General features: G+C 36.9%; 1 protein-coding gene across 1 annotated transcript in view; it reads left to right on the top strand.

Moving 5' to 3' along the window:
- Positions 1-2410: 2410 nt before the first annotated feature.
- Positions 2411-11970, top strand: part of TTK (TTK protein kinase) — a 35927-nt gene continuing 26367 nt past the window's right edge. Inside the window, exons 1-5 of the mRNA XM_044421639.1 lie at positions 2411-2551; positions 7227-7370; positions 8235-8460; positions 8961-9067; positions 10454-10597. Of these exons, the coding sequence (XP_044277574.1) occupies positions 7229-7370; positions 8235-8460; positions 8961-9067; positions 10454-10597 (619 nt within the window). The 5' untranslated portion in view covers positions 2411-2551; positions 7227-7228. The remainder of the gene's footprint in view (positions 2552-7226; positions 7371-8234; positions 8461-8960; positions 9068-10453; positions 10598-11970) is intronic.

Raw genomic sequence — 11970 nt, forward strand, 5'->3', positions numbered from 1 at the left:
CATTTTAAATGTTAATACCATGGAAATTTTATTTGGCCAGGGCGGCTTATTTTGTTCTAATATATATATTTTAATTGTTATTGTTTTAATTTATTGTGCATTTTATTGTATGTTGTGAGCTGCCCCGAGGCTTCGGCAAGGGGTGGCATAGAAATGTTTTAATAAATAAATAATAAATAAAATTGGGCCTGGACCTCAACTGGGAGCCAATGAAGATGGTAGAGGACTTGGTTTATAAGATCATATCTGATAGTCCTCATTAACATTCTAGCTGCTCTATTCTGGACCAGTGGAACTTTCTGGGCCATCTTCAAGGGAAGCCCCATGTAGAGCGCATTGCAGTAATCCAGATGAGAGGTTTCCCTAAGCCTGAACAAAAGCAATTGAGTATAGCATTTTTCTTGGTCAGGATCTAAAAACTTTAGAAACTATCTTCAATAAACTAATTTGTTCCTAGCCTGCAGAATACCAAAATTCATGATAAATTTTATCTTTGTTCTTTCAGTAGACTTTGGCTATTTTAACTGTTGTTCAGAATTTGCTTCCCACTGAACTCTTAAGTTCAGTAGGTAACACTTGTGAGCCACTAAGATAAATTTAGTCAATTGGAGCTTGATAAGCCTTGTTTGTCAAATTGCTGGGCTGCTTGAAGCTTTGCAGCAAGATGTGTAGAGCTGCTTTAACATTTTGCTTGACAGATTTATTATACATCCCTTGAAAAACCATTCTTACGCTTTTCTTGGTATTCCTAATCATGGCATGAGAATTTCTTCACTTAATTATTTGAAAAGTACAATTAGAACAAATGAAAGAGTGCCATACTGGCTTTGCTTTCTGGAGTTTAGCAAACTAGTTAAATCTGTGCTAAATTGCAGGTGTAATATTGCCTCATGGACTTTTGATGTTCTGTTAATAAAATAACTATTTTATTTCTTTATTATATTTTTGTACCACCCAATAGCTGAAGCTCCCCTGACAGGAGGTTTATCAAGCTCTGACTAGTTTTAAGTCAGTTGTTCTCAAGTTGGGCATGCTTATTAGATATTGAACTTAGACATGTAAAAAAGAAATCTGGTAAAGCTTACCAGTAACTTACAGGTGCATTTTCTCCAACTTTTTTTGGAAAAATTTTGCCTTGTATATGTATTTCATGTTAGTTTTCTGTCCCCACCACATACAATTTATTTCATCAAGAGCATATAGAGATCCTTGTTCTCAATTATGATTCTGTGGGCTGCTGATGAGAGGATCTGAAGACTGAGGATACATCTGAAAGAAGACTAAAATGGAACCTAAATCCTGCACAGTTGAATACCTGTAAAACAAAAGAACAGGGCTTCTTGAATTGAACTAGCATGAGAGAGCAAGTGTAGGAGCAATCACCATTGCAAATCTAATCTGGTAGATCCACCGCTAAGGAAAAAACAGGCTACCCATGCCTTGCTTGATGGTGTGGGAAGGTTTCTCTTGCTTGGGTATCGCTATCTGGACAGTTCTGGTTTACTTTCATCAGTTTGAGAACTATCAATCTACAGAATAATTCACACACTCCATAATTGGCCATAATTTGTGGCCCTGAGAAATAACTCTGTAATGCAAATGCCCTGTATTACAGAACAAAAAGGGGAAAAAACTCAGTTTGATGAAATGAGAAGTTTTGTTATATATTACTTTTCTTGCAGTCAAGGTAGTATACATAGGGCTACCAGACTGCTTTCATCCAGATGCTAACAAGGCTGAGATCTGTTCGGCATCAGTGCATCATGCTTCTTTGGTCCATGCCTTGAATTTCTTGTATTTCATTTCATGCCCTTTGAAGGAAGGATGGTGGGAAGAGGTGTATAGCGTTTCTAAATCTAAAGTAACAGTAAATAAATCAGGTATTACTTTCAGAGAGCATGTAACAAAGCAGTAAAAATGTACTGGGTGTTGTTGTGGCATACAGAGATCTTTATTCTTCTGAATGCTAATCTGCTTGTGGCTTTCATTTTTAATGTGATACTCACTCTGTATCAAAGTTACTTAACCATTTTTCTCATTTGTACAATTCATGGAAGCTGAAAGATCAATCCTCCTAGGTCTTTAATAAATTCCTTTAAGAAGTGGCTATGTTCAGGTTATTGTGAATGAAGCAGTACACCTTGCAATACCCCAGACACTCCTTTTTATGTAAAGCTGATAGGCATCCGCCCTTTATCTTTCTACAATTTATAGTCACTCCCCAAATGAAAGTGCCAACTACGCACAGGGCTTACTGCAGAAACTGAATAATTTGCATATGGTTAGGAGCTAAGCAGCTGTTGGCCTACTTTGCCACTAAATCTGTGTCCAAATTCTAAGTAATATTCCATGTAATATACCCTTTCTATGTAAAATTTTGTACTTGGCAGTTCATCTTCCTGACCACCTAACTGGCTAAGCACCCTAAATGGAAATTTAATTCCTCTGAAGATACTTCATACACTTCATGAAGAGGATTAAGCAGCATATAAATAAAATTGAAATTTATTGAGCAAGAATATACAGATAACAATAATTCAAAGTTGGAGAGGTAAGGCTACATAATATACTTTTCTGCCTTCTTTTTATATATGACAATCCTGAAAGTGTTTCGGGGGGAAAGATTACAGTATGTGCTTGTTCAGTGAGCTACAACGTTGTAAGAATGTGCATTCTGAAGTTTCAAACGACCTTACATTCATTTTTACATATTCTTTTGACCTTAAAGATGCTTGCCATTGTATTTTATAACCAACCATACATGCTTTTAAAATCCCTGTGGCACCTAGCAACAATAGAAAATACATTCGAACTAAAAACCATCATAGTTCATTCCATAACAGGGAGGTTCAATTCCATAACAGGTGGGTTTCAATAAAGCATTGACTAATCCTGGAATAAAATTTATATTTTCCCTGAAATGCCATGGCTTTATATAACCTTATATAAAGCAAACCTCTGTGAGTATAATGTATTTGGCTATTATTGTTTTTGTTTTTTGGGAAGCATGTATTTAAAACACATCTCAACTTAGCTTCATATCCTGTGCGTGTTTCCTGCGAGAAAATTGGGCAAGGAGGGAATTAGTCTGGTGCTTTCGCTGCTATATCCCTCTGGTGGCTGTATGTATTTCTGCTGGAGCACAAGCTGCTACCTGTGCAGTAAACCTGGGTTAGAAGCTAAGACTTCTGCCAAACAAACAAACAAAAAATCTGTTTTTGAAACTTCAGTATCATCACAAGGTTTTCAGAATGAAAATTGAATGGAGACATCAGGATTTAAATCAGAAACAGATATCAGTCAGAAGTGGGGAAGATGGCTTAAGAATGGGAAAGTGAAAGATAAGGAAGGTGGTAGTGGTGGTAAGAGACCGAAAAGGAGGTGATAATTACTATTCTTGGTATGTTGCTACTTAGGAGTGGAGAGGGAGGAGGGGAGAGGAGGCCTGGGGTAGATTAAATCCAGAAATTAAGAAATGGCCATTCTGGGGCTATGGTTGGGTAATCCATCAGGCCAAGTGAAAGGCCTTGAGTCTTAAGTGTTCCAAGCTCAAGCTCGAGGAGGGTGTCATCTAGCAAGAATTCAGGATAGTAGGGGTGGCACCCAGCTAGCAGGTCCAAGAATTAATGATGCAGAGTATCTACTACGGCTCTGAAGATCTTCCAGCATTGCTTTTATATGGTGGCTCTGGCATACTAAATGTAGAATTCAAAGTTGTGAAAAACTAGCTTTCCTGAAGCCAATGCAGACTTTTAAATGTATTTTCATATTTGAAAGGATAGCAATGCTCAGGGCTTTTAACTCCTGGATGAATGTCACAATTGCACCTGGAATAAGATTGTGGCTCAAAATGTTGATACTTTAGGATGTCATCCTCTTTCCTTTTTAAATAGGACTGATCTGATTCTGTAATAGCTGTAATAAAATGAAGATTCAGGATATTTCCTTTCAAGACCTTTGAGCTTACACATGTGCATCTTGCTCACCTGGTGCTTTAGTATTTTGACAGTTTCTTCAATTAGCTGTTTCTTTGAGTCAATTGCCTGTAGCTAAATATGAGGCTCTCACTTTGGCTTAATTTGACATGCTACCTTCCCAAATGCTTTTGAGATGATATGATGGTTATCCTCTGGCCTTGAGGATTTGTATGTATGCTGCCCATGGGGTGGTATTGTGGAAAATGTTCTTTTATTTTATGTAAAGACTGCTTCTTTACCAGGCAGATCATTCCAATTTTGTGTTCAGTCTCTGCTGCTAGTAAAACTCTGATAATGTAGCCAAGTTTTTGTTAGTTGGCAAAAGAAGAGGGTAGAAGTTACTGTGGCACTACCATAGGGTTTCTGTTTTTATGCACTTGAATAATTGTTTATGTGGCTATATTTCATTGTGTAAATATTTTTTCAATGCTATCAATTTTGGTTTGTTGACCACAATAAATTCTATTATTCACATATGAAATTAGATCACAGAATAAGCACATTAAAGGTGTTTGAAGATAATCAAGTTGAAAACTCTTTTCCGGGGGATATTCTTCCAACTATTAACCATACCTTTGCAGTCCACTTTGGCAATTCCTTGGTACAGAGTGGGAGCGCACCCTCCCCAGTGTTGACTTTTGAATCTATAGGAAAAACTTTAACAAAATAATGATTATCATATTTTGTTAGAACTGATACCAAGATCTTGAGTAAGAATAGAACTAAAAGCATCCAGCAAAATAGAGATAAAATTGATTAATGTAAATAATGTTTTTGAAGAGACTCCCATGTCTTCAGTTGGAAGACACAAACTTTTTTTAATACTTGACTTGGACTCCAGATGACTGGAGAAGGGCTAACATCCCTATCTTCAAAAAGGTGAATCTGGGAACTACAAATTAGTTGGTCTGACATCAATACCTGGAAAAGTTCTGGAGCAAATTATTAAAAAAAAATCCTTCTGCAAGCATCTTGAAGAAAATATAGTAATTAATTGACGCCAGCATGGATTTATCAAATATTAATCCTGTCAGACTAATTCAGTCTTATTTTTTGACTGGGTAGCCTCCCAAATAGGCAAAGGGAAGACTCTGGACAACTCTACCTAGACTTTAGCAAAGCTTTTGACATAGTGTCACATGACATCCTGAGAAGCAAATTAGCAAAAACTGGACCAGATGGAAAAATTATTAGGTTGATTCAAAGTTGGCTGCTGAATTGGACACAAGTGCTCATCAAAGGCACCTTCTCAAATTGGATGGAGGTAACTAGTGAGATGCCACAGGGTTCAGTTCTGGGCCCAGTGCTCTTCAACATCTTTATTAATGATTTGGATGAGGAAGTACAAGGAAAGATAATCAGATTCGTAGATCATACAAAACAGGGTGGAATAGCAAACACCCTAGAAGACAGAATGAAGATCCAGAGCGATCTTGATACACTGTGCTGAAAGCAACAAAATGAGATTCAATAAGGACAAGCGGCAAGTCCTCCACCTGGGAAAAAGAAACCAAATGTACTGATACAAGATGGGGAATATGTGGCTCAACAGAACTGAAAAAGAAAAAGATCTTGGAATAATTGTGGACAATTAGCTAAATATGAACCAAAAATGTGTTGCAGCCGCCAACATTGCTAATGTTATTTTGGGATACATTAACAGAAGTCCCAAAAATTTTGACATTATTTGAAATGTGAATATCTGACTAACTACATGTCCTAGGCAAACAAAATTAAATAGGCTTTATGTTGAACAATAAAAGATTTATTTATCAAAATTCGAACAAGAGATTCAAAGGGATGTAGATTTTACCAATTTCACAAATCTTCACAAATGTTCAATATGCGCACCACCTGTGACACAACACACATCAAGTTGGTAGTCCACCTCCTGCCAAACACGTTGTAGCATGTCTTGCGTAACATTGCATAACTAACATTAGTTAGTTTTTACACTTTTTGTTAAAATTTGAGATATATGAGCAAGAATTGGCTATGTTATTAGACTACGAATTGATGTCACCCTGTATTACTTCCAAAACATGAGAAGTAGTAGTTCCTCTATACTCCTCGCTAGTCAGACCTCATCTGGAATATTGGGTCCAGTTCTGGGCACCAAGGTTTAAGAAAGATGCAGAAAAATTAGAAGGTCCAGGGGAGGGCAACATAAAATGATCCAGGGTTTGGAAACACTGCCTTATGAGGAGAGACAGAGAACTGGGCATGTTCAGCCTTGAGAAGAGAAGACTGAGGTGGGGACATGATATCCCTCTATAAGTACCTCAAAGGCTGTCAAAAAGAGGAAGGTCAAGCTCTCTTCTTGCTAATACCAGAGTGCAGGACACAGAATAATCAAGTCAAGCTGTGACAACCCAGGTTCAGGCTGAACATCAGAAAAGTTCTCTCACTGTCAGAGCAATACAACAGTGGAACCAGCTGCCTAGAGAGGTGGTGGACTCTCCCACACTAGAGACATTCAAAGGAAAACCAGATAGCCTTCTAGTGGGATGGTATAAGCTGGTGTCCTACAACAGCAGGGGTTGGACTCGATGGCCCTCATGGCCCCTTCAAACCCTACTGTTCTATGATTCTATGACTCAGAGATATATATTAGTATGGACTTGAGAGGTTAATTAGGGAGAGACCAATGTTGTAACTCTCTAGGGTGGCCTTATACTATTTCGACAGATGTTGCAACCGCTGTTGTCATCTCAGTGTCAATAAGTAGATTGTTAACTTGCTGTTTTGCCAGCAGACTGGCACATACATGTATATGTGATTGTGTCACATCCTCAGAAAAGTTGCTTGACTGGCTTTGTGGAAACAAAATGTAATGCATTTTATTTTTTTAAGCTACTGAAAAGGTATTTTTCTTTTTTATCACAATAATTATTTTTGATATTTAAATTTGAAAATAAGTTCTAAATTCAGTTGAATTTATTGACATAGGGAAAGCTATAGAGATTGCACACCAAAAGTGGTATTGTTCTGCTTTGCTAAAATAAGCTTAAGGGTGCAATCGTATGCACATTCAGATAGAAAAATATTCTACAGTGTCCAGATTTCCCAGTCAACCATGTGTTCTGCACATTTTCTGCCTACATGTTTACACAGATAGAGGATTGTACTTTATGGTATCTTTTATGTATAATAGGAATAAAAGAATTTACATTTCTTTTCTCTTTGAACAAATGATACAAATGATCTATGTAGAGCTCTCTTATAGTTTTGACTTTTTATCTTTTGTAGAGATGCAGGAAGAAGATAGAAATGAAACGGGTCTCTTTGTTGCTTCTATTATGAGCAGAGTTAGAGACCTAAAAAGCAAATATAAAAATGAAGACAATATTACAGATGAGCTTAACTTGACTAAGATATCAGCTGATACAACCGGTATGTGGTATTTTTAAGTTAATTACCAATGAATTGCTTCCATCAAATAACTGTTGTTCATTCTTTTCATTTTAAGTAGTTTTCCAGTAGCGATGTATTTTTGTACTGGAAATGTTGGATTAATTAATTTCAAAAGTGCATACTACTTGTTAGGGTTAGGGTTGGGGATTCATTTTGGTTGTGAAGCTCTGTTTACTCTCTTGGCTGTAAACACCATTGAACTCAATGGGTCTCTTTTTTGAGTTGCCAGACACAGGATATACTGCTAATATATCAGCTGAGACACACTTCCACATGTTGGAGTCCAGTGATGATATTTACATATAGGCATGTTTGTTACTTGTATAAAACACAAGAGCTTTTGGTTTGCTGATTTAAATCCTTCTTAGAACCTTGTTTCTGTGATGCCACCTAATGATTGGTACTATGATTTGTGAACAGAAAACTGTTGGAACTCAGTTGGCATTGGGGTTCTGTATAATGGTAGAAACAAAAGAAATATTAAGATGTGGATTACTTTTTTAGTTGTATGTGTAGCTGTTCATAGATTAGACTGCTTCTATAAAGGGAGCCAGTGTGGTGTAAGTGCTTAGAGTGTTGGACTGGCACTCAGGAAATTTGGGTTCTAGTCTCCACTTGACATGACTTGGACCAGTGCTGACAGACTCTCAGCCTAGCCTATTTCATAGAGTTGCTGTGAGGATAAAATGGAGCTTTGTGAACTACTGTCTTGGCATCTTATGAGTGGAAATATTACTGCAACATTACTAAGTGCAATGTAGTGAGGATGATGAAGCATTTACATGGGTGTTGGACAAAATCATAGCATCTTGCTTGCATGATTTTTTTTCTCTGTTTTCTTAGATAACTCTGGAACTGTTAATCAGATTATGATGTCTGCAAATAATCCTGAAGATTGGTTGATATTTTTACTGAAATTGGAGAAAAAGGGGAATCCTCAGACTGACACTAGCTTATTAAATCGGTTGATTGGTCGTTATAGTCAAGCAGTTGCAGCACTGTCTGCAGAGAAATATAGCCAAAATGAAAGTTATGCTCACATTTTGGTTAGATTTGCAGAACTGAAAGCGTAAGTATGGAAAACTGACAGACTTGGATAGATGAGTACACCTTTCCAGATTGTTCCAGCTTCCTTATAATAACTGTCACTTGACAGAACACACAACATGGTTCTTGGTATGTTTCTAGAATGGGGGCCTGGTCAGTGTCTGTTAACAGGCAAGATATAGAGGGCTATTCTTTGGATTTGTAGTTTGTGCAAAGGAGTGGGGGAAATAGATTATATTGCACATTTTGGTTGTATTAATGGCAATGAACATATTAACTGAAATGTATCTGTACCATGTCTAGAATGTAGCTTCCTTTGTATTGAAGGATATATTGCATGGTTCTGAAATGTGGCAGAAGTCAAAATGGAAAAGTTCATAGTTGACAGACTTGTCAAAGCTATATTCCTGTATTTGGGGATATCTGTTTGTGTTACTTTAGCTTCTGCTTTGCCCTTAGTTTTTAGCTACAACTGACATATTCTCTCTGCATAAATTAATGTTGTTGTTGTTGTTGTTTTAGCATTGAAGACTTGGAAGAGGCACGTGATCAGTTCCATCTTGCTAGACTGAACTGCAAGAAATTTGCATTTGTCCACGTAGCTTTTGCACAATTTGAACTCTCACAAGGTTTGTAGAAACAGTTATCCTAGTGCATATAGGATAACTTACCAGTGTTAACTATGGAGGTATACTAGTGATACCTAATATTACTTCTTTGAAGTAATAGTTGTATTAGTGTGATAGACCTTAGAAAACAAACTGTTGAACCTGTAGCAGCAGGCTGAATGTAGGATCTGACTGTTGAATTATTTTCCATTTTCTAGGGTTTTATCCAGTCTTACTCACAGTTCTATACATGTTTGGCAAAAAGTCCTACAACTCCCAGCATCCTCCAGCCAGCATGTTCTCTTGAAACATGCCCCCATTCTCCTATAATCAAGCCCAATTAAGACTTGGCTTGGTTTGGAATATGCAATTTTGTTTTCCAGATATGCAGATACTTGCTCAGTTAATAGAAACATCTAACTTTCTTTAAAAGTTGATTATTCACATATATATCTCAACTCCATTTCATTTTCCCTCTTAGTTGATAGAAGGTTGAACAGATCTTTTCTGTCCTTGTTCACAGCTAACTGTATCCAGAAAGTATGGTACTGAAGCAGAGTGAGTGTGTTTGGAAAGGGCAGCTTAATTTTGCTCCCCTTCCTATTGAATCTTGTCGGTCATCTATTCCCATCTACTTTCAGACCTATTCTACCCAATGACCCATGCTACAAAATAGTGAAACAGAGGAAAGCTGGAGGATTTACATGGCTTATTTGAAGATCAATTTACAGTTGATTGGTCATAAGAAGCCACTTTGTAATGGACATGAGCATTTTGTTTAAATCTGAGTTAAGGATAATTTTTGTGGAGTTAGGGCAACTTGCTTAAAATATGTAGTAAATGAAAAGGAAGGCTAGCCTTTCTGCCTGAGATACTCTATCCCTTGTTCAATATTTCAATAATGAGACTTTAGAAATATACATTCTTTAATGTTGAAACAACTAAGAAGTAAATACTTAATCAATTGAAAAGCATTTAATGATTTTAAAGTCCTTATCTGAGGCGTGCGTCCAGTGTTGTTTTCCCCTACCTGACATTTAAAGATGCAATGAGTAAATGGAGAAAATACACACAGTTCTTCTCTCCAAAGGGTCCACATGCATCTGAGCATGTGCTAAGTACATTGCCAGATTTTTCTCTTGGAGTAAATTCTGCTATTTGTTTTCTTATTTCTAGGCCCTCTGATTTACTAGCTCTTTCTTAAGTAAGCTAAAGGGTTTTGTGTGAATTTTGGGGCCTAAAAACAAAACCCGGGCATTCTTGAAAGGAAAAATAACTTGCTGAGTAAGCACAGTGGCTGGGGGAAAAGATCTAACAGCTTAGAAGGGATGCTATTTTTAAATTATACATTGTATTCTCTTTCTCTTCCAGAAAGCAAAGCTGATTAATCGTTAATTTTTTTTCTAGGAAATGTAAAAAAATCTAAACAGGTGCTTGAAAAGGCTGTAGAATCTAAAGCAGTTCCACAAGAGATGTTGGAAATTGCTCTTCAAAATTTGAGGTTACAAAAAAAGCAACTACTTTCTATTGAAGTAAAAGAGAACTTGACAGGTGAGTCTTAAACTTGAGATCTTATGTGTATTTTTAAATTTAAAAGGCAGGTAATTAGGTAATCCTCACTCTGCTTTACAGTTAACTTTGAGGAAATTCCAACATTGCTATGAACTCATGTTCCTCTTTGCTTTTAGGTATTCCGTACAATTTAAAGAAGAATGTTTCATTAATAAGTAGCTTGCTTATATTAATTTGGAAAAGAAAGGCTCTCAGATTTAATCATCTTATTGAGCAATAATTTAGTAATTAAAGATTTCATTTAATTGTGCTCACAATTAAGCATGCTGTTGAATGCTGTATGTTAATGAAGCCATTAAAGTCTTTCAGGAAATGAGAGTGTTATCCAAATGTTATCCGAACAAGTTGATAAAAAGTAACACAAGTTTGCTCCCCCCCCCCCAAAAAAAAGGCTAGAAAAGGATGCAAGAAAGGAGATATAGGAGCATATGACTAAAATGTCTCATAAGCAATAACAATTCTTTATATAAGTGGGAAATATTTTGGGTGGTGATTGTTGTTGTTCAGTTGACTCCATGGACAGCATTCCTCCAGGTTTTCCTGTCCTCCACCATCCCCCAGAGTCCACCCAAGCACACACCCACCTCTCCAGTGACCCCATCCAGCCATCTCAACCTCTGCTGTCCCCTTCTCCTTTTGCCTTCAATCATTCCCAGCATCAGGGTCTTCTCCAGTGAGTCCTTCCTTCTCATTAGGTGGCTGAAGTATTTGAGCTTCAGCTTTAGTATCTGACCTTCTAAAGAGCAGTCAGGGTTGATCTCCTCTAGGATTGACTGATTTGATCTCTAGGTTGGTGATTAGACAAGGGAAATAAAGGTATGTGAAAGAAGGATAAAAGTTTTTCTGAGATCTGTATTTATCATTTGTTGCATTTATATCCCACCTTTCTTCCAAGATGATTTATATAATGTAGGACAGATATTTATGAATGAACTGGTATTTTCAGGTTGGGATTTTGATGGCTGAAGCAAATAGTGGTGTTGAGGTGAACTTCTAGAGTTTAATAAATATAGATCATAAAGTTCAGTATTTAGGCATCTGAGAGTTTGTAAAGAACTCATATGTGAAAGTGTTGGTTTTTAACAAAAATAGTGAAATGATCCCTAACTTTGGCTTCTGTGGTAGAGGATAGGGGAGCAGCCAGTGCAACACCATTTTAAAAAATTATTCCAGGAGATTAAAAGGGCAGCTAAAATGATCAGGAAGTGGGAGCAATTTCTCTGGGAAAAGATGACAACTGGGATTGTAAAGCTTAGAAAGAAGGGAAATCCAGGTAGACTATACAGAGGTGTATAAAATTACACAATTTCCCCCTTTCCTCCCTTTATAATAATATTAGAACCCAGGATCAT

The sequence above is a fragment of the Varanus komodoensis genome, unplaced genomic scaffold, assembly GCF_004798865.1.
Source record: "Varanus komodoensis strain SLA01 unplaced genomic scaffold, ASM479886v1 scaffold12, whole genome shotgun sequence".
In the NCBI taxonomy this organism is placed as follows: domain Eukaryota; kingdom Metazoa; phylum Chordata; class Lepidosauria; order Squamata; family Varanidae; genus Varanus; species Varanus komodoensis.